The sequence below is a fragment of the Bos indicus x Bos taurus genome, chromosome 23, assembly GCF_003369695.1.
Source record: "Bos indicus x Bos taurus breed Angus x Brahman F1 hybrid chromosome 23, Bos_hybrid_MaternalHap_v2.0, whole genome shotgun sequence".
Classification (NCBI taxonomy): domain Eukaryota; kingdom Metazoa; phylum Chordata; class Mammalia; order Artiodactyla; family Bovidae; genus Bos; species Bos indicus x Bos taurus.
This window is the reverse complement of record NC_040098.1, coordinates 33,100,376-33,122,850: the sequence shown is the minus strand read 5'-3', so window position 1 is coordinate 33,122,850 and position 22,475 is coordinate 33,100,376. Positions and strand designations below refer to the sequence as shown.

General features: G+C 38.9%; 2 protein-coding genes across 23 annotated transcripts in view; one reads left to right on the top strand and one right to left on the bottom strand.

Moving 5' to 3' along the window:
• SLC17A4 (solute carrier family 17 member 4) overlaps positions 1-3,013 on the top strand; it is a 34,176-nt gene extending 31,163 nt beyond the window's left edge. For all 4 annotated transcript variants that reach the window (XM_027524083.1, XM_027524085.1, XM_027524084.1 and 1 more), the window contains 2 exons: positions 775-865; positions 2,200-3,013. In XM_027524083.1, coding sequence (XP_027379884.1) covers positions 775-865; positions 2,200-2,346 — 238 coding nt within the window. In that variant the 3' untranslated portion in view covers positions 2,347-3,013. The remainder of the gene's footprint in view (positions 1-774; positions 866-2,199) is intronic.
• The window catches only part of SLC17A1 (solute carrier family 17 member 1), a 237,188-nt gene that overhangs the window by 184,735 nt on the left and 29,978 nt on the right, over positions 1-22,475 (bottom strand). For 10 of the 19 annotated variants that reach the window (XR_003507972.1, XR_003507976.1, XR_003507974.1 and 7 more), the window contains exon 13: positions 15,315-15,451. Coding sequence is in view for 9 of the 19 variants with exons in the window: in XM_027524080.1 (XP_027379881.1) it covers positions 15,317-15,451 (135 nt within the window). In the remaining 10 variants the exon portion in view is untranslated. Of the gene's footprint in view, positions 1-257; positions 508-5,568; positions 6,230-8,415; positions 9,030-10,749; positions 11,700-15,314; positions 15,452-22,475 lie in introns of those variants that run through there. The other 9 variants (XM_027524080.1, XM_027524079.1, XM_027524078.1 and 6 more) reach the window with 5 other exon arrangements.

The window sequence follows — 22,475 nt, the reverse complement described above, 5'->3', positions numbered from 1 at the left end:
GCTCTGACACACACGAGTAAAATGTGACATGTACTATGGGTCATAGGAAATTTCAGCACCAATCCTCATCCAAATAACTCCTGGAAGGGACCCAAAGCTCGTCAACCACTATTAAATTAGTTTTTCCAGATGAAAACAGGAGTCAGTGGCTGTACTCATAGTTCAACTGTGGGAGACTCATGCCAATCTCTTTCTGTTGGGAAATGCAGCAGTTACACAGGACTGGGTCACTGAAAGGACTCATAAACTTCAGAGGGTATGCTTATGTAAGCCTTTAATATAGGTAGAGGATAGCAGGAGAAACATTTACGTCTGATATAGGAAATATCAGAGATGACTGAGACTTCCAAATGTAGCTCCCAGGGACCATCCACGGACAGTTCACAGTCAACAGGACACACTTCATCTTCAGATAATGAACCATCAAATTACATGGGAGATACCTTGGTCTTAGGGGAGCCAATGTCTCATCCAATGAGAGATCTTTTATACCTAAAAACAAGGCTTCTTAGCAGAAGCCAAGAGAACATATAAAGTAGGTGCCAACCATCAATTTGTGCATTTGGTATAAAGAATGTTGACAAGTTAGTACACTTTATACCCCCCTGGAAATCCCAGATCCTGGCACTGGATTATATGCATCACTAGTCAGTACATTTCACTCAGGTTTGACTAAGGACCAACACAGCCCCAGGAATCCCCAGATAAACACAGAGTTGCAACAGATCAGCTGATATGAACTCTATGCTTACACAGGAATATTGCTTTCTCCAGGTACAGTGCCTTACTCAGGGCACTATCACAGATCTTTTCTTACCTGGCAGGAGCCATTTCTCCCACGGTCAATGGATTTTTGATGAGTCAGGTAAGGTAAAATGTTCTGATGATGATGATAGTCACAAGAGTCACCTAGAAAGGTCACCCAGCCTCTCATTCTCATCCTAGGCTTATCTCATGCAGAGAAATCACCACATGTTCAGGGTATGAAGTGAAGGAGAATGCTCCACTGTATGAGTTTATGCTTTATGAGTTGTTAGAAGATGAGTTTCTCATGCTAATCATCAAATTTTCTAGGAATAATCACAGCATTTCTTTGTAAAGTATAGAATAGCCAACATTCTGATTTGCCTGGGGCTGAGGGCTTTCCTGGGATGTGAAGCTGTTAATGCTAAAACCTTGAAAGTTCCAGGCAATACGGAAAGAGTTGGTCATCCTGTGTAGGAACCCAACAAATATTTATAGAAAAAATGAGCAAGATGCTGAGTAGATGACAGAGTGAAATAGCAATCTGCACCTTACACATATGTTCACCAGTGGTTAGTATACCAATTCCTCTGCCCAGTATTGCTTACTTAGTGTTTTTACACTCATACAACCTTCTGTCCTGGGAAGTGAATTTAAAGTTGTCAGAATAAACAAATTCATCTGATGACAACTTCATATGACTCAGACTTGGTACAGACTTTATGTGAGAAATATGTATATGACATTCACATGACAATCATTCTTTAAGTTTTTTGTGGTTTCTACCAAAAGCCAGGAAAATGGATAGAGAATAACCAAAGAAAGGGCTTTTTTTTGACATGAAGTCCTTTCTTTGTTTGAAGCTTCAGTTCTCTTCCAGCCCCTAAGAAACCATCAGAAAATGGCTGTTTGAAACAGAAATTCTCAAATTGCCCTTCTTTCCCTTGTTACTCACTTATTCATTCAACAAGTATGCAATGAATATTGGAATGGGCCATGCAATGTTTAAAAGAATAAAACAAAAGTCCCTGCCCTTGTAAGGTCGATATGGTAGGGGAAAAAAACAACAGAAAACTAATAAGCTAAACAAAAACATGATATACTGAATGATGGTAAGTGCTAAGAGAAAAAGTAAGGCAGGAGAGGAGAGCAGGGCATACAAGAGGGGGTGCAGTTACAGTTTAAATGGGGCGGCTGAAAAAGTAAGAATGGGAAGAATGGGAAGTAAGCAAGAATGGGAAGCAAGCACATGGGTGAAACAAATGGCTACTTGAGGGGAGTAACATTCCAGCAGAGGGAAAGGCCTGGGCACCAGAAATTCTAGGAACAACCAGGAATATATAATTTAGGGCAGAGTTGGGGGTGGGGTCAGTGGAATATGGTGCCAGAGCCTTTCTGCAGTAGGATGGACAAGAACAAGGAGACTGTTGATAACTTGTGGTTTCCTGCCTCCAGGATCCAGAGCTTGGTTGGAGAAATGTCTTCTTACTTTCAGCTGCTGTGGGCATATTAGGCCTGATTTTCTACCTCATTTTCGGCCAAGCAGAAGTGCAGGACTGGGCTAAATGCAGACATGCACCCGCTTCTGAGCGAACCGAGTGAGGCCTCAGATGCCAGCGCTTAGTTGTTCACTGTTTGCCCTCATGGACATTCCCCTTTCATACCTGCTTGACTAATTAGCCTTTCACCTTGAACTGGCTTTACTTTCTGTATCTTCTCTGATATACTATGTCATACTGAAAATGCTACCTGGAGATTTTACAAGGGATGGTGAGGGGAAGGTTAGTTATTTAACTCTAAGCTCCTGAGAGCATAGGTGTGTCTGAATTTCTATGTGTTCTCCACTCTTTTCACTGTTATCGCAACATATTTGGTAGAGACGAAATACATATTTCTTAAAATGGCACAGAGTTCCTAAAACCCTTGTTAATTTCTTGAGTGATAGGGAAGAGAGGAGAATCTTTTATTATAATATTTGGTCTTAGTCCTTGGTTCCAGACAGAAGAGCTTCTAAGATTCTCGCTAACTCTGGAGTGACCAAGGTGTCTTTGTGGTATACAAATGAGATGACTGGGGGCTGGGGGCTCTAGATAGCTTCAGGATGGGGGTTGGTTGCCAAAAGACCAAGACTTGATTAGAAGGTTGGAACTTTCAGCTGTGCCATCCCACATCTGGGGAGGGGAGAGGGGCTCGAGATTTAGTTATTCATCAAAGGCCAGTGAATTAATCAATTATGCCTACACAATAAAAATCTCTGTAAAAACCCTAACAGTGGGGTTCTGAGGATTTCTGGGATGGTAAACACACAGAGGTTCTGGGAGTGGTGCACCCAGAGAGGGCATGCAAGCCCTGCATCCCTTCCCACAGAGCTTGCCCTATGCATCTTTTCTGTTTGACTATTCCTCAGATGCATCCTTTAGTATATAAACCACTAACAGTAGGTAAACAATTTTCCTGAGTTCTGGGAGTCAGTCTAGCAAATTATCAAATTTGAGGAGGGGCCATGGGGACCCTGAGTTCTGAAAATAAACAGAAGTCTGGGTACCTTGGGCACCCACTATTTTGATTGGTGTCTGAGCAGCCGTTATCAAAATTGAATTAGGTAGGAGCTTGGTGTCCACAGAGAACTGGAGAACTGCTTGGTGTGGAAACCCCACATTTGCTGTGACAGTGTTGTAAACAGAGAAACAATTTTTCTTTAGTTATCCAGATATAAGCTAGAGAGGCTAGAGGACAATTTCTTACCAAAGCAAAAGAGGACGCCAGAACCATGGGGAGTGAAGACTGAGAATCACAATAGGACTTGTATCCAAACATCCAGAAGATGAATCCTGAGCACTACTATCAAAAGAAATCCCCAAACAATGGAAGCCACAGTATATACATCCAAAGTCCTGGACCAGGAAGACAGAGCAGGGGATTAAGTTAGGAGGGATACAGGGACATTCTGAGGCTTGGCCTGGATAGAATGCCCAGGTGAAAAGTGTCAAAGCAGAATGGACATTAAAGACTGAATCCATTTTAGGATACTCCCAGGTGGTGCAGTGGTAAAGAATCTGCCTACCAATGCAGGAGATGCAAGAGATGCAGGTTCGATCCCAGGATTAAGAGGATCCCCTAGAGTAGGAAATGGCAAGCTACTCCAGTATTCTGGCCTAGAAAATCCCATGGACAGAGGAGCCTAGTGAACTACAGGCCATTGGGCCACAAAAAATCAGACTCGACTGAGCATGCACCCACACACTCACTCTCTCTCTCTCTCTCACACACACACACACACATACATGACTGTCACTTTGCTGTGCACCTATAAATATCATAACATTGTTAATCAGGTATACTCCAATACAAAACAAAAAGTTTTTTAAAAATGACTGAATCATTTTAAGAAACATACCTGCAATGAATGAGGTGGGGTAGTAGACTTCAACTATTTCAGACAACTTGCTTTCTATGGAGGCTAGCTTTGGAATCAGAAACTCCTCTTAATACTCCAGTGCTGGGGTGCTCTCCAGGGTCAGCTCTTTCCCTCTTTCTGGCCATCATGACCTCTGCCTCACATGGTGCTTGCAGCACCATGCAGATCCCTTGAATCTTGGCGAACAAACATTGTCCAGTTTCTCCCCTATTCCTTCAAACACCTGTTCACGCCGCCACTCCTGTCTCTGATGTCCTTGCTCTGCTCCTATGCTGGAATTCTACCTGCCTTCGGAGGGCCTCATTTAATATTCACCTGTTAACATGTCTTCCAAAAATGAGTACAATTCCTGTGCTGGTTTGACTCCATCCCAAATATCTGGACAGTGTATGTGGTATATCTGCTTTCATTAATCCCTCATGTGGGCAACATGAACACTAAATAAATATTCATCAACACATAACATGGAGCAATGGCAGAGATCAAAACCAGATATAGCTTCAACTGCTCAGGAGGGTGGATGACTTTGAATCAAAATACCACTCAAATGAATGTGCGATGTCTGTGGAATGAAATCATGAGAGGTATACCAGGCTATGAGAGTGAATGATAAAGGCATATGCATGCATCTGAAGATGAGGAAGGGCCCCCATAACAAAGTTTCAATTTTTTGCTAGGATCTGAAGAACAATAGTTAATTGATACAGAAGGTGGATGGAGAGAAATATGGTATAAAATAAGAAAAGACTGGTGGCAGGAGGGAGCTGGGAAGGCCCACCAAGTGGTTTTATTCTACGTTGCCTCCTATTTGGAAGGGGAAAGAGAAAGGTCTAAAGTGCTTTTGTCGGACAAGAGGACCAAAAAGTAGTGACACACCCTGCAGGTAGCCAGGCAAAGTGATCACCTCCCACAGAGTGATGCCAGTGTAACACAGTATTCCACAGCTGCTTCATTTATGACAGTTCCCTCTGCCTAGTATGACTGTAAATTTTTACGGTTTAGGAACCATGACATACACTATTTTGTAATATCTTTAACACAGAAGATATTAGCATCTTGTACACAGTAAGTGCTAATAAACTTGTGCGTGCATGTGTGTGTGTGTGTGTGTATAAAATACTTGTTGAATCCCTATATGAGTCAACAATGAAATGGCTTTGGGGTGATATGAGACATAAGTTAGGAAAGAAATGAAGGGGAAAAAAGGATCCTATTTTGATCCAATTTTTCTTTAACTCCCTTTGTTTTACAAAACAGAATCACTTATACCCGTGGACTCTTCCTTATCTCATCTGATATTAAGATATTGAGAGACTAGGTCTGCTCCATTCCATAGCTACCACACAGTCAACTCCAGGCTCTCATCGGTGATGGTGAAGATGTTTGCCATCAGGGCACAGAGTTTCTTGTTTATTTATGAGCCAACCGTGTCTGCCTTTATTCACCTCTTTTCCTTCTCTAGGCCCTTTTATTTCTTTCTAATCTGTCACTTTTAGTTGCTTCTGAAAACAAGTGATTTCTCCCTGGGCCTGACTTATATTGGGTTGGCAAAAGGGTTTGTTCATTCAATACGTTATTCAATAAAGTTCTTGGTGAAAATGAAAAAAAAAAAAGTGTCTTTTATTTTTACTTAACACTGGACAAACTTTTTGGCCAGCCTAATAGTTTTGTCCCTTACTTTAAGGCTGTCCTTAAGTACAGAAATTTTCTTCAATTTTCCAGTAGACCATACATCTAGGACATGGAGGAGTAAGAGCTGCAAATTGTGGAAAAGCTCTTTCACAAAGTCTTAGAATAAAATCTTATCTTCTTGTGCTTGTTTTTGGTTTATTTCACTATCTTTTATACAGCAATTAATGCAGAGTAGAAGACAAATAAATCTGAGTTTAAATTTTAGATGTGTTATAAACAATACATGGACAAAAGAGATGGCCACAGCGTGTGCATGGTGGCAGGAGGTGGGGGTGGGGACTGGCTTCCTTGGAATCTCCATGTCATCTTCCTCCTTGGGTTGGTGACTGGAAGTTGATGACCCTCAGTTCCAACTCAGGTGCTGGTCCCTCTCCCCTACAATAAGGAGTTTAGTCTTAGGCTCTCTAAATACTCTGTTTTACACTAAGTTGTGTATAGAAAGCAAAAAGCACACACAATGTCACTGCTAAGTTCTGATATCCAGTGGATATAAGAAAGTTTTATATAACAGTTTGAAGGAATAGTCCCGCTTAGTATATTTTTTCAAGTTTTTTGCTTTGTCCGAATTACAGGTTATCCTAGGTATTTGTTACACTCTCTCCTCTTGACTTAAAAATGGTGCAGTTTTGTCCTCCTTCCTTGTCCCTACTCTCACAAGTTTCCATGTCAATATCTTGCTAGGTCCAGGCATGTGGTATGAAGTCACTCACCATCTGCTCTAGACCTATGCTGTAACTTGAAAACAAAGACACTGCACACTCTTGGGGTCTGGGATGCAGGTAGTCTAATATTGCTTCCCTCCCTAATAAGAACACATTTTATCCATAGCATTCACAAGGCACACTTTTTGTTTTTGACCAAATTCCCATTCTCTGTAACTAATATTATTACAAAGAAAATGACAATGAAACTTCTTTGACCCTCCACCAACCACACACACTGGTCCCACTCAGAAGCATCCCAGTCCTTTCAAAGAGCAAGCTACCAAAACCTGTGGCAACTGCAACAGTGCTGTCCGGAAAACTGGACGGAAACTCAGTTTCATCTGGCTAGCAGGTGTCCAGATTAATTCATCTGCTGTAATGTTTTCCAAAACCCAAAAAAGGAAAGTGGCCAAGGTGCTTGCTTTGGGTATCAATCAGGGAGCCTCTCTGGGCAACATGAGGAAGGCACACTTGAAACATGGCCATTCATACAAGTAGACATTTTCTGGGTTTCCCAGTAGAAACAGTTACTCTGCCTAATAATGCTCAGTAAGTACCCCACATGTGTTTCTACATGTTAGCTGAATATAAATATTTCCTTAAGGTAGGCAATCTTGATGCATTTTTCCCACAGCAGGGAAAATGCTATGTAACACAGGTATTTCACCTATGACTGAGAAAAAAGTTTGTATCCCTCACCAAAATGTCACTCCTTTAAGTGCCCATAGTCCATTGGAAGAAATAAAGGTTTCTCTTGTTTTCTCTTTTCTGGGATGGCCTATATTTGGCCAAATGTATGGTGGCTAATTCTCTAAAGAGGGTGTATAACAATGTTATATTGAAGACTAGCTATAGATGGCCATGTACAATAGCTATACAATTCCAAGTGAGGTGTTAGGGTACCTTACGGATATTATTCAGGATATGCTTTTTAAAAAATCCATATGGTTCTAAGACCATTTAGGATTAGATAAAAGTAAAAACCTTGTGAGCATGGAGTTGGAGAAAGGCTGAGAAAAAATTTTAAAACGTATGTTTTCCCCCTAAGATCAAGAACAAGACAAAAGCATCCACTCTTGCCACTTCTATTCAATACCCTATTAGAACCTATTAGGTTCTAGACAGGGCATGTAGGCAAGAAAATGAAATAAAAGGCAGGGTCTTCCTTTAGAAGGCAGTGGTAAAGAATCGGCCTGCCAGTGAAGGAGACACAGGTTTTATCCCTGATCAGGGAAGATCCCACATGTCATGGAGCAACTACGCCTGTGTGATACAACGCTGTTCTAGAGTCTGGGAGCCGCAACTGCTGAAGCCTGAGCACCCTAGAGCCCATGCTGTACCACAAGAGAGCCACTATGAGAAGCCCGTACGACACAGCCAGAGAGTAGCCCCCACTAACCACAACTACAGAAAAGCTCATGTAGCAACGAAGACCCAGCACAGCTAAAAATAAATAAATAAAATCATTAAAAAAAGAAATAAAAGGCATCTAAGTTATAAGAGAAGAAATCAGACTATATTCACAGATGGTGTAATCCTCTATATAGAAATTGTAAGGAATCACTAAACTGTTTGAACTAATAAATGAGTTCAGCAAAGTTTTGGGGTACAAGATCAATACACATAAAACAGTCATGTTTCTACAGGCTTGCAACAAACAATCCAAAATTAAAACTAATTTCATTTACAGTAGCATAAAAAGAATACATTTAGGAATAAATTTAGCAAAAGAAATGTAAGATTTATACTCAAAAAGTAAAAAATTTTGTTGAAAGAAATGAGAGAAGATTTAAATGAATAAAAAAATTGATGTTTATGGATTGGAAAACTTCAATACTGGTAAAATGGAAAAACTCCTCAAACTGATCCACAGATTTAATGCAATTTCTATCAGAATTCCAGCACTGTCTCTGTGGAAACTGACAAAGTGATTCCAAAATGGATACAGAATTGCAAGGGATCCAGAATAGCCAAAACAATCTTTAAAAAGAAGAATAAAGTTGGAGGACTCACACTTCAAAACTCTCCACAAAGCAAAAGTAATCAAGACAAGAGTTGTACTAGCATAAGGATAGACACATAGACCAGTGGAATAGAATTCAGAGTCTAGAAATAAACCAATGTGTCCATGATCAACTAATTTTTGACAAGGATGCCAAGACCATTCAGTGGGGAAAGAATAGTCTTTTAACAAATTGTCTTGGGACAACTGGATAGCTACATTCTAAAGAATGAATTTGTATCCCTAGGTTCACATCATTTACAAAAATTAAAATAGATCAAAATAGATCACAGATCTAAATGGAAGAGCTAAAACAATACAATTCTTAGAAGGGAACATAGAGATAAATCTTCACCACCTCAGAGTTGGCAATGGCTTCTTAGATATATAACATCAAAGGCATAAGCAGCAAAAGAAAAAATAAAGTGGACTTCCTATATATTGAAAACTTCTGTGTGGCCAAGGGACACTGTCAAGAAAGCAAAAAAACAGCCTCAGAATGGGAGAAACTATTTGCAAATCACAGATCTGATAAAGATCTAGTATCTAGAATATATAAACTCAACAATAAAAGACAATTCAGTTGAAAAATGAGCAGGACTTGAATAAATATTTTTTCAAAGAAGATATAAAAATGACTGATAATGCAATGAAAAGATGCTCACCATCATTAATCACTGTTTAGTTGTCAGTGAAGTCCAACTCTTTTGCAACTCCGTGAACTATAGCCTGCCAGACCCCTCTGTCCATGGGATTTCCCAGGCAAGAATACTGGAGTGGGTTGCCACTTCCTTCTCCAGGGGATCTTCCCAACCCAGGGATCAAACCTGGGTCTCCTGGATTGGCAGGCAGATTCTTTACCAGTGAGCCACCTGGGAAGCCCCATTAATCATTAGGAAAATGCAAACCAAATCCACTTCAAACCCAGTAAGATGAATATAGTAAAACAAAAAGAAAATAGGAAACAACAAATGCAAGGATGCAGAAAATTGGAACCTTCAGACATTGCTGGTGGAAGAGGTAAACAGTATCTCCACGATGGAAAACAGTAAGGTGGCAAAGACAAGTATGACAACACACCATGAATGAAATTCTGAGAGCTCTGTGTAACATACTTCTGATTCATTTAGTTGCTACTGCCAAAATCTAGGTCCCATCCTATGATTCTTCTCTCTCTTGCAGTCCATAATCTCCCTGCCATGTCTGCTTAGCTCTGCCTCCGGAGTCTGCATCTAACTGCTTCTCACCATTGCTTCTGCCTCCATCCTAGTCCACCATCCACCACCATCCTCCATCCACCAGCATCTTTGGCAATGAACTTCTGAAACAGCCTCAATCTGGTCTCCGTGCCTCCACTCGTTTCCCTAGAGACCTTTTCCTAGAAGGCAGCCAGAGGATCTCTATAAAGCATTAATCAGGCAAGTCATTCCCCTCCTCAAAAGCATTTAATTGATTCAATTATAAACAGAATTAAATTCAAACCAAGTCCTTCACATGATCTGCAGGCACTACAGGATCTAGCTTTTAACTAATTTCAAATCTCATTTCCTATCACTCACTAGATTCCAGCCCCATCACATCCTTGTTCTCCCTGTTAGGCAGACTCAGTTCACTCCCACCTCTGGGTTGTTTCCTTGCTTATTTTTGATACTTGAAGCACTCTTTTCCCTGATTGTCATGAGGCTCTTCTCATTACTGAACACAAATGTCACCTCCTAGACCTCTAGCTAAAGCAACTTTCCTGGACACTGCCATGCTACCCTCTTTCATGTTTTATATGGTCTATTAATTAGGACCTGGAATTGTCTTAACTTTCAGAATACATATATCATTCATCTTCTCTCCCCATTCCACCCCCAAAACACACACCTCACCACACACAACACAATGTAAAGCTCTTTTAGAATTAGAACTCCTGATGATGTAGCTGACTTCTCAATACTTATAAAAATGCTGTAAAAATTTGTTATCTGGTTGAATATTAGAAAGCAGGGGCTTTTAATCTCAGATCTGTGAACTTTATAGAAAAAGTTACATCTTTATATCCCCAACCTCTGGTTGAAATTCAACATTTCTATCTATTATGAATGTAACAAACCACAGTAATAGCAGTATTGATGACTGATACCATATGAAATCATATATTTTCTTATGATATTACAGTAATTAATATCTCAATATATCTCAAAATACATTGTTTTGCTCAACACTATTTTGAAATTATAGTAGCTCTATTAGGCCTGTAGTTCTCATTATTTAATGAATTAATAAAGGAGCATATATATGATCATAAACATGCTTTTAAATATCTTTGATGACTTTCAACATAACCATTCTCCTTTGGAGTTCTCTGCATTATATTCTGAATTGAGGCCCATCACAAAAAAGTTAAGGAGCCTTGCTCTAAAGGACTTCACAGGCAGAATGTATGTCCCTTTACACAACTATTATATCTGGAACCCACTGAAATACACTCAAAGATGCAAAATCAAAAAATTGTAAAGACTGGAGAACTACATCATACTCCAAATAACAAAGACTATTTGCTAAATTCAAAACAATGAGGGAGATTTGCTAAATTCAAAACAATGAGAACCAAATGAAAAAGTGACATCGGAAATCAACTCACAGATGTATACCAGACTGAAAAGGTAGGTGCATTCCTCTGGAAGTAAGAGAGGGTAACACCCAGGGCCTGGGGCTGCTATATCCTTCCACCAGGAGGAAGTGCATCTAGGAACCAGATAGACCCTTGGAATTGTGGCATCCCATGCCCTTTAGCAGTGGCTTCTGGGTTGGAAGAGAAACACGTGGCTGTGACTCAGCTCTTTCTTCTTTTCCCTCGGTTTCTTAAATGAAGATGGGAAGTGGAGATTGACCAACTTTGCAACAGTGTGTCAGTTTGACCGAGAAATACTGCCGATTCCAGAGATACAACCCCCATACACTGCCTAAAGCCGACAGCCCTTAAGACGTAGGTGAGGGAAGAAACAACAGTAGCATGTCAAAACAGAAGGCAAGGCTGAGGAAAATGTCTCCAGAACTATCACATTACCAGGGCTTGCGTTCCCTGAGCTGTCTTAGGGTCTTGCCTAGGGTCTGAAAAGCAGATTTCAACTCCTGGCTCTCCAGCAGCAGCCTGATGGGAAGATGGAAACAGCGACCAGGTAAACAGGAATATTGAAGAAATTCTATCCACAACATTTGTTGTTTGAGGAATTACAATCTCTGGGAGAATAGATCCTCTCCAGGGAAAAGTAATTAGAAAAGTCGAGTATGTTAGATATTTTGGAAGGGGAAAGAAGGCAGAAAAAGAATATGGCAAGGTAAGGGGAAATGACCACATTTTCAAAGAAGATTTAATTAGAGTATAAACACAACCCAAACTTACAATATTTCATAAAACTTCCAAATTAGTAGAGGCAGGCAAGGGAGCAGGAAGAAAAGGAGGACAGAGAGAATATAAAATGACAGAAAATGAAGTCTATTTCTAATTGGAATGGCAGTTGGAACTCAGCTAACATAGGAGACAACATTCGGAATGGGTGAAATCACTGAACCCAACTATATATCCTTTTACGAAACACATATAAATGAAATGACTCAGAAAGGTGGAATTTAAAGGCTATGAAAAAGTGTTCCCGGGAATCTAAAACAAGCACAAATGCACAAAATTTGAGGTTGCAATATCAATATCAGAAAGTCAGTTAAGAGTAAATATCATAAAATGGAAAAGGCTTTATAAAATTGAAATTAACTTGTCAAAGTATTTTGGAAATTGTAATATAATCTCAGCATATTCAATAATGACTGCTTGGACATAAACAGAAATAAGTAGAAATAACCATAATGGAAAACTCTTATAACGTTTAGTATTTAATACGTCAAATATATGCAAACAAGTAAGATTTATAGGGTCTGAGCAGTGTGATTGTTTTCATAGCTGTGCCCACTCTGTACCTTGGAAACAGAAGAGGAACTTTTGCTAATGCCTATGAAATATATCCTAGTGCTGTATATGCTTATTCGTAACAATGACCTCAGTAATTTCTATATTAAAATATTTGTATGAGATCCCATATTTTTCAACTGCTAGTTATATTCCATTCACCTACAAAATGTATTAACAAAGATGCCACTGATAGACATGTTTAATTCCAGATCCAAATTTTTGCCATTTCTAATCAGCAATCTTGAGCATAAATGCATCTTGGTGAATTTTTGTGAGTGCACCATTTATGGAAATTTCTTGGTGCTAGCAAGCTGAGTCAAGTTAATATTGGATTAATAATGATCAAATTTTCCTCCAACCATCATTTGGATCATTTCAATAATTTTGCTAACTAAATACCTTTCAATAAATTTGCTAACTAGTTATTGCCATTCAACATGAAAAAATATTTCTGTATTAATAAGTTAGTCAGGAAACTTACTACATGCACTTATTTTTTCTGTAGCTTTCTAGCCGCCCCAGTTACATTTTCTAGGTGAACAATTGTATCATCAACTCATAATGGTAATTTTACCCTTTTCCAATGTGGATTCCTTTTCTTTCAGTTTCTCTCAACTTCTCTCTTAAGTGAAAACCTTGTACATCAACCAAGATGTGGGAGTAGAAAAACCTTACCTCCTCTTACAAGCACATCAAAATCACTACTTGCCGAATAATCATCTATGAGAAAGACTGAAACCTATCAGAAAAAGATCTACAACTAAAGGCAGAAAGAAGAACCAAAATGAGATACGTAGGAGGGGCAGACTCACTATATAATCAAGTCCCATCACCGCAGGTGGGCTAACCACAAATTGGAAAATAATTATAGTCAGAGGTTTCCCTAAGGAGTGTTTCTGAGCCCCACATTGGGCTCCCCAGCCTAGGGGTCCTGCACCAGAAGACAAGCCTCTCTTCATCTGTGATGTATACATGTGCATTCTGGCCAGAGCCCCTTTACCAGTCTCTGTCATGATAGTTTCTTCAGGGAGAAAAAGAGGAGACCTTGGGGAAGACCTGGGATGACTTTGAATGAGTAAAGCAGTTAGGCTGTGCCTTGCAGAAGCTCACATCTCCAAGGAGAGCTCTACCACAAGTGCCCACAGGGGCACACCTGTTTCCTGTGTGCCATGCTTTCTGGGTTCCCTGTGGACAGGGCCTCAGCCACCACTTCAACATGAGTCTCAGATAGTATATAAATATGTCCAGGTAATTCAAGTGGTTTAATTCTGCATGTGCATTCCATTCTCTCTCCAACATTGTGAAACCTTACTATTGGATTATACCATCAGCTGATACACTATTACATCTAATTCTAAAACAACAAACATATAAAATTTCCCTGCTGTACCATGCCATTTCTCTGCTTTCCTTTAGAGGGCTGTCTATTCTGCTGTCTCCATTTCCTTAGCCACAGCAATCAGATGAGAAAAAGAAATAAAAGGTATTCAAATTGGAAGGGAAGAGGTAAAACTGTCATGATTTGCAGATGGCATAATACCCTCTATAGAGAACCCTGAAGTCTCAGCCCAACACTCTTTTAATCATGACCTTGGACATGAAAAGCAGACTATCACCAGGATCCCAGCAGTTTTCCATGTAGTATATCCTCATCACAACCTCTCCCCCTAAAAGTAATGACTGTCCTGACACTGGTATAACATCTTCTGTGCATGTCTTTATAGATTTATCATCCACAGATGTTTTATAGATTTATCACCCACACGTTAATAGACTTTAGTTTTGCCAATTTTAAAAAAATTGTATGTCTTTTAAGTCTCTGAATCTAGAGATTCCCCCTCCATCACTCTTCTTTTTTTTTTATGATTCATTTGTTTAAGACACTTACAAAGCTGTTTGGATTTGCTGATGATATCCTTAGGATTTAGTTCAACATATTCTCTGTTCTCTGTATTTTTTACAAAACAGTAGCTGTATCCAGAGGTTTGACCACATTCACTTTGATCTTTTTAGCAAGACCTCGGTGCTGGTGTGTTCTTGTACCAGGAAGTACAAAACATCTCTCTCTCTCTTTGTGATAATAGCCTAATGCTCAACCCTAGATCTCTTAATTCACTGGGGTTTGTAAAATGGGGATATTCTACATCTATCAATTCTCATTGATGTATTAGCTAAACTGATTCTACAAAGGGACATTTCTCCTACTGTTTACTTACCACTGATGGAGTTTAGAGGAAAAAAGGCACAATATCAGATTCTCCTTTGAACTTTAATGGACCCTTTGTCTCCATCATTTATTTGAAAAACCATTCTAATTGGGATCATCTTTAAAGTACCTCTTGCCAAACCCATTAATAAATTCTCAGAATCTTACATAATTTGACCCCTTGATAGCATTTGCCATGGATACTCATTCCCACCTTTTTCACTTTTCTTCTGAGATACCACATTCTCCAACCATCCTTCCTACTTTATCAAAGGCCCTTCTCAGTTCCCCTTTCAAGAAACCACCTCTCTTCCTCACTTTTAAATGTTAGAGAGGCCCATACTCCCAAATTTCTATCTCTAGCCGCAACATCTCTCAAGAATTCTAGAGCAGTACAGCCGCTGGGCTGCATGCCATTTCATCAAGGTGTCGAATAGTTTCAGACTTTACTTGGCCCCCTCTAATCCCCTGAACCTGCACCCCTTATTTTTTCCCATCTCAGTCAGCAACACCACAGTTTGCTTAGAGGCCATTTAGCTTCTTTCTATCCTGCATCCAGAGTTTCAAAATCTGCCCTTAATTGAATCACTTCTTACCTTCAGAGATAGGTGTTTTGTCTTTCTTTAGCCCATTCTTGAACTTCTGCTTTAGCAAATATAAGGTAGAAGATTAGGCTTATCATGTTATTGGCTATCATCAGGAGGAAGATTTTAAGCCAGGGAGATTCTGCATCCTGAGGAATTAAAGTGCAAACAATTATAAACTATTGTGTTTTGTAACATTTAAAATGTAGTATTAAAATTAATATAGGCTTGATGCAGGTCACTTAAACATGGCAAAACATTTTAATAAGGAACAAAAAGTTAAATTTCACTCTACAAAGATAATCACCATTTGACTTATGGTTTGTGTCTATGTACATATAACTTTTCATGTATAAAATTGCATGAATATAGTGCTAAAAGCCAAGAATGCATATGGTTTTATATTCCGAAATATCCCATAAACATGTTTGTATATTAGGAAATATTTGACTGTATCATATCTGTTACTGACTTGTAATCCAGAGTTTAGATTTATAAAATTTATAAGAGCACCTCTTATTTGTTTAAAGTTGTTTTTCACTTTTTGTTGCTATAGGCTTGAATAAGTTGGTGATTAATTACAAACACAGCAATGCTTTTGAATAAGATTTATCAAATACCCTTTCCTTATTTATGAAAATGGTTGATACATTTTCTATTTCAGCCTATTAATATGATCAGTTTCATTAATACATTTTATTAATAAATAGAGCCACTTTACTTTCTTAGAAAAGGGCCTACTTAATTATGATGTTGTACATATTTTAATATATTGATGAATTCTATACACAGGTAATTTATTTTTGGCATCCATACTCAAAGATGATATTAAATTTCAGTTATATTTCAGATTTTGATCAGCTGAGGTTAAATTTTATAAAGTTAAATGTAAAATGCATTGTGATTGCATTTTGGTCTCTGGTGTCATGCTTTTGAAGGATGGATGTCCTGTCTGAAGTTTAAATAATTATTAACTCCTATTTTACTTTAGTATCTTTATTATATCCTTTCTTCATTTACATTTGTTATCGTCCATAATTAACATAAGGGTAAATATGAGAACAGAATGTAATTATTTTTTTTTTCAAGTGGGCTCACCACTGTGTTTTTAAAGAAATCAATCCATTCCTTCTAGTTTGAGATGAAACTTTATTATAAAGAATGTGTTTTTTTTCAGAACTTGACCAAATCATCACTAGTTTCATTTAAAATATAATTTAAGAGAAGTTGAAAAGTTTCTTGCCAAACTAGACATTAAATATATTTAATTATAATGATTTCTAGAATTAAAACATGCAGAATTTGACAGCTAATAGGTAAAGAGAGTGAAGGAAAAAAAAAACCAAGATGTGTTTAGAAATTTAATGATAAAAAAAGTTTTGATAACTTTAAGTTAATAGAATTTACTGTCATTTGGAATTGAAGTACAACCTAGAAATTTAATGTGCATCTCCCTTCTAATATTTTCACTGATGTTGCTCAATAAGTGTGCAGTCTTATTCATATGGACTTTGTACAATTTTCAAAATACTCATAGGTGTTTTGCAATATTAGTTGACACTGTGCTTTTTCCACATTACGCTATCTAACTTTGATTTCACCCTCCACCCCATGCCAGGAAGATAATCACAATCTCTGTCCATAGTGTTGCATTTTTCCTCTGCATTTACATTGTGTATATCAATAATTTAGTTGTCTTGACAGGTGTGTTTGCTAGCATTTTCAGAATGCTAAACAATAGGATGGCTAGCAATACACTTTTATTTTTCCCGATTTAAAAGTATATGAGAATAAAACTTCTAATAGCTGTTATTCATTAAACACAAACATCTAATATCCCATGAATGATCTGATGTGGTAATTACCTTAACTCCGTGAAGTTTCTATGTCATCTTAGGCATTTACAGCTAGAGACACTGAGATTAAGGAGTGTTTCCAGGTCACATATCTTGTAAGTAGCTAAGACTTGAACAAGATAGTTTTGTTGGAGAAATTGAAACTGCTAAGAAACTGTTAGGCCTTCCCTTGTGGCTCAGCTGGTAAAGAATCTGCCTGCAGTGCGGGAGATCTGGGTTCAGTCCCTGGGTTGGGAAGATCCCCTGGAGAAGGGAAAGGCTACCCACTCCAGCAATGTGGTCTGGAGAATTCCAGGGACTGTATAGTCCATGGGGGTCGCAAAGAGTTGGACATAACTGAGTGACTTTCACTTCACTGTTAAGTAGCTGATTCTCAATGTTTCTAGTATTTTTGCTTAAGCTTTTTTTCCTGATATCATCATCTTTGGTTAATGTTTACTTCATCTTTTTTTTGCTGTTCTTACAAGTTTCAATGTTTCTATGTCTATTTTAGGTATGTGTGTTATATATTTTTTATTTATATAATATTTATGTATTTTATATAAATAATTTCTCTATGAGGTATGCAACTGTGGATTTCAGTTTATCCTACTTGTCATTATTGATTTTCTTAAAGGTATGAATTGCTGTATTTCTGTAAAACTAGAAAACAATCACTTTTTCTTCAAATTTAACTTCTGTCCTATTCTCTTTTCTGGAACTCCAGTTAAATGTATGTTGGGCCTTCTCCCTGAGTCCACACATATTCTATACCTTCTATATTTTTTTATGTGATTCACTCTGGATAGATCCTCCAGATAGGTCAAGATAAAGTAGGTTATACTACAGATACTAATACCCGCTCCCTAACCCCTCAGAAATCCTAGTGGCTTTTAATGGCAGAGATTTGGTTTTTATTTAAACCAAAGGTTTATAGCTTCCCCAGTGGCTCAGTGATAAAGAATGCCAATGCAGGAGATGCTGGTTCGATCCATGGGTCAGGGAGATCCCCTGGAGAAGGATGGCAACCCACTCCAACCTGGGAAATCCCATGGACAGAGGAGCCTGGAGTCACAAAGAGTTGGACACAACTTAACGACTCAACAACAACAACAAGGTTCATAGCAAGTTGACTAGAGATCATACTCCATGTCTCTTCATTCCTGGCTCCTGGTTGATGGATTTGCAGTTGCTTTTCTGACTGTTGCTAGTTGCTGTGTCAAAACAAGAAAGTGGTCTGTTGATTCTTAATGCTTGTCTTCAGAATGAACACATATCACTTTCTCTCATGTGTCACTGGTCAAAATAAGTTATATAAAATATATATAACTTCAAGGAAGTGGGAAATGCCCAAGAGGAGAACCAGAAAAATTATTGTATCTGCAATAATTACTTCCCAGCCTGCCCTCTGCTCCACAAATGGATTCACTTACCTTCCTCTATGCTAAACACACTAATTAAGAGGGACCACTCCACAGGCCCTCCAGCCCTCCCTTCATTTGCTTCAGAGCCTCACTGAAGAACATTCAAACATTCACCAGGACGTGGCTCTCAAACTGTCTGCCTAGCAGTGTGTTATCAGCATTGGTGTGTGTGTGTTCATTCGCTCAGTTGTGTCTGACTCTTTTGCGATCCCATCAATTATAGCCTGCCAGGCTCCTCTGTCCATGGGATTTTCCAGGCAAGAGTACTGGAGTGGGTTGCCATTTCCTACTCCAGGGTATCTTCCTGACCCAGGGATTATACCCACAACTCTCACATCTCCTGCAATGGCAGGCAGATTCTTTACCACTGAGCCACCTGGGGGTTGTGTCAGCATGACTAAGGACCTGTGGTTTCTGTTTGTTTCCCAATCCTCCTTTTCTGAAAGGAAATATTTATTGCAGCTATTGGATCACTATGCTACCATTATATACAGCATGATAGAACATATATAGCCCCTGGTATAGAGGGTTCTCTCCCAATGAAGGGGTGGACCCATTCTGCACTTTGAACAAGATGGGACTTTGGCTGTCTGTTGACTTCTTACAGAAGGAGTAAAATTGCTGTGCATGTAAGTTTTTATACATTTTCAGGCCTTTAAGTTGTCTTAAGAGAATTGGTCCAAATTCCTTACCTTTCCCATGAATTGAAGCAGAAGCCTCACGAATTCTCTTATTAGATGTATTTAATCTAAATTTTTAATTTTTATATTTTTAATTGCCAGAAGTTAGATTTAGCTCTTTGTTAAACCTTATGCTTCTTATATGTTCAATCCTTTTAGTTCTTTAAATATATACATATATGTCCAATATCTGATCTGATTTTGTGGTTTTTATTCTTTTCTCACATGACATTTCATTTCTGCAAGCATTTTGTAATTTTTGATTGATTCTGAAATCATATTCACCAAAACTTTATGCTTAAGAAATTCTGGAGGATGAATTTTAGGGTTAGTTTCTTCAGAAAAAAAATTGTTTACTGTTTCTAGACATCTGTGGACTACTTGAAATTAATTTCTTGGCTTATGGCATTAGGACCCAACAGAGTTTGAATTAGGGTCTCAAATCCTTGTGAATGGTTTATTGTTTCAAATGTTCACAGGAGTCTTTATTCAGATTTCCCTCTCCCTTTGTAGCTGAAGCTGAGACAAACAAGTTTCCTTACTGGGCAGAGACAACTTCAGTCAGTTCTGGAGTCATGTTTCTTGCCACCTTTTGGGAAAGTCAGCTCAGAAGGTCCAAATGAGTTCATTGAAAGGCTGAACTGGCTGAATGGGCTACATGCTCAGGAAGAGAAAACACACCCTGGTCTTTAAGAGTTCTTTTTTATTGAGGCCAGCTCTCTGACCATGGAGTCTCCATGGTTATAGTGATGTTTTCAGCCTTTCTGATACCATAAATCCTAACACATGATGGTGGGGGGCTGCCAAAATTGTGGGATAAGGAGCATTTGGAGGATTTTCCTGTAAACTGCTATTTCTCAGCTTGTAGATACATGGTAGTAGTGGTATCAGTTTATAGTCCCTAGTGATTACAGTTTTATGTCAGCATTTTCACTTTGGCTCTTCTTTGTGAGTGGTTTTGGGGGTATTACTGCTTGTGCTCTGTTTGTCTATAATAACTGAAGCTATAGATCACCCAGCATGGGCAATTTCCCCAAGGCAGCCAGTGGCTTTGCTGGTCATTTACCTCTCTGGAATCAAGCCCTTCCTTCATTTTCAGTCTCTGAAATTTTCCCTTACATTTTTTTTTCAAGGTCAAAGTGAAAGTGACCTCAGTCGTGTCCGACTCTGTTACCCCATGGACTATACAATCCATGGAATTCTCTAGGCCAGAATACTGGAATGGGTAGCCTTTCCCTTCTCCAGGGGATCTTCCCAACACAGTGATCGAACCCAGGTCTCCCGCATTGCAGGCGGATTCTTTACCAGCGGAGTGACAAGGGAAGCCCTTTTCAAGGTCAGGCATGCCTTTAACATGATTGTTAAAATTTGATAAGGCACTTAAATTTCTTTGAATATATATTATTAGGTTCTGGAACCACAGAATTCATCAAATTATGTTGGCAAAGACTGTACAGCCATTTGAATCCAGGGGGGCGGAGAAAGTATATTCAGGTGTTACAACAGTCATCGTATCAGTACAATAAATCATGGTCAAAGATAAACCAATCTAGCAAATAGTAAAGTGAAAGTCACTCAGTAGTGTCCAACTCTTTGCGACCCTATGGACTATACAGTCCATGGAATTCTCTAGGCCAGAATACTGGAGTGGGTAGCCTATCCCTTCTCCAGCAGATCTTCCCAACCCAGGAATCAAACCAGGGTCTCCTTCATTGCAGGTGGATTCTTTACCAACTGAGCTAACAAATAATAAACTTATTATTAATAGTTACTGGGTAAATAATCTGTGGCTTAAGAAGAAAAGTCAGAGTAAATGTGATGGTTGAGAAATGGTTTCCAAGCAAGGCAAAGACTAATAGCGTTTTGCCAAGAAAATGCACTGGTCATAACAAACACCCTCTTCCAACAACACAAGAGAAGACTCTATACATGGACATCAACCAGATGGTTAATACCGAAATCAGATTGATTATATTCTTTGCAGCCAAAGATGCAGAAGCTCTATACAGTCAGCAAAAACAAGACCAGGAGCTGACTGTGGCTCAGATCATAAACTCCTTATTGCCAAATTCAGACTTAAATTGAAGAAAGTAGGGAAAACCACTAGACCATTCAGGTATGACCTACATCAAATCCCTTATGATTATACAGTAGAAGTGAGAAATAGATTTAAGGGCCTAGATCTGATAGAGTGCCTGATGAACTATGGAATGAGGTTCGTGACATTGTACAGGAGACAGGGATCAAGACAATCCCCATGGAAAAGAAATGCAAAAAAGCAAAATGGCTGTCTGGGGAGGCCTTACAAATAGCTGTGAAAAGAAGAGAAGCAAAAAGCAAAGGAGAAAAGGAAAGATATAAGCATCTGAATGCAGAGTTCCAAAGAATAGCAAGAAGAGATAAGAAAGCCTTCCTCAGGGATCAATGCAAAGAAATAGAGGAAAACAGCAGAATGGGAAAGACTAGAGATCTTTTCAAGAAAATTAGAGATACCAAGGGAACATTTCATGCAAAGATGGGCTCGAAAAAGGACAGAAATGGTATGGACCTAACAGAAGCAGAAGATATTAAGAAGAGATGGCAAGAATACACAGAAGAACTGTACAAAAAAGATCTTCACGACCCAGATAATCACGATGGTGTGACACTCACCTAGAGCCAGACATCCTGGAATGTGAAGTCAAGTGGGCCTTAGAAAGCAGTACTATGATCAAAGCTAGTGGAGGTGATGGAATTCCAGTTGAGCTATTTCAAATCCTGAAAGATGATGCTGTGAAAGTGCTGCACTCAATATGCCAGCAAATTTGGAAAACTCAGCAGTGGCCACAGGACTGGAAAAGGGCAGTTTTCATTCCAATCCCAAAGAAAGGCAATGCCAAAGAATGCTCAAACTACCACACAATTGCACTCATCTCACACACTAGTAAAGTAATGCTCAAAATTCTCCAAGCCAGGCTTCAGCAATATGTGAACTGTGACCTTCCTGATGTTCAAGCTGGTTTTAGAAAAGGCAGGGGAACCAGAGATCAAATTGCCAACATCTGCTGGATCATGGAAAAAGCAAGAGAGTTCCAGAAAGACATCTATTTCTGCTTTACTGACTATGCCAAAGCCTTTGACTGTGTGGATCACAATAAACTGGAAAATTCTGAAAGAGATGGGAATACCAGACCACCTGATCTTCCTCTTGAGAAATTTGTATGCAGGTCAGGAAGCAACAGTTAGAACTGGACA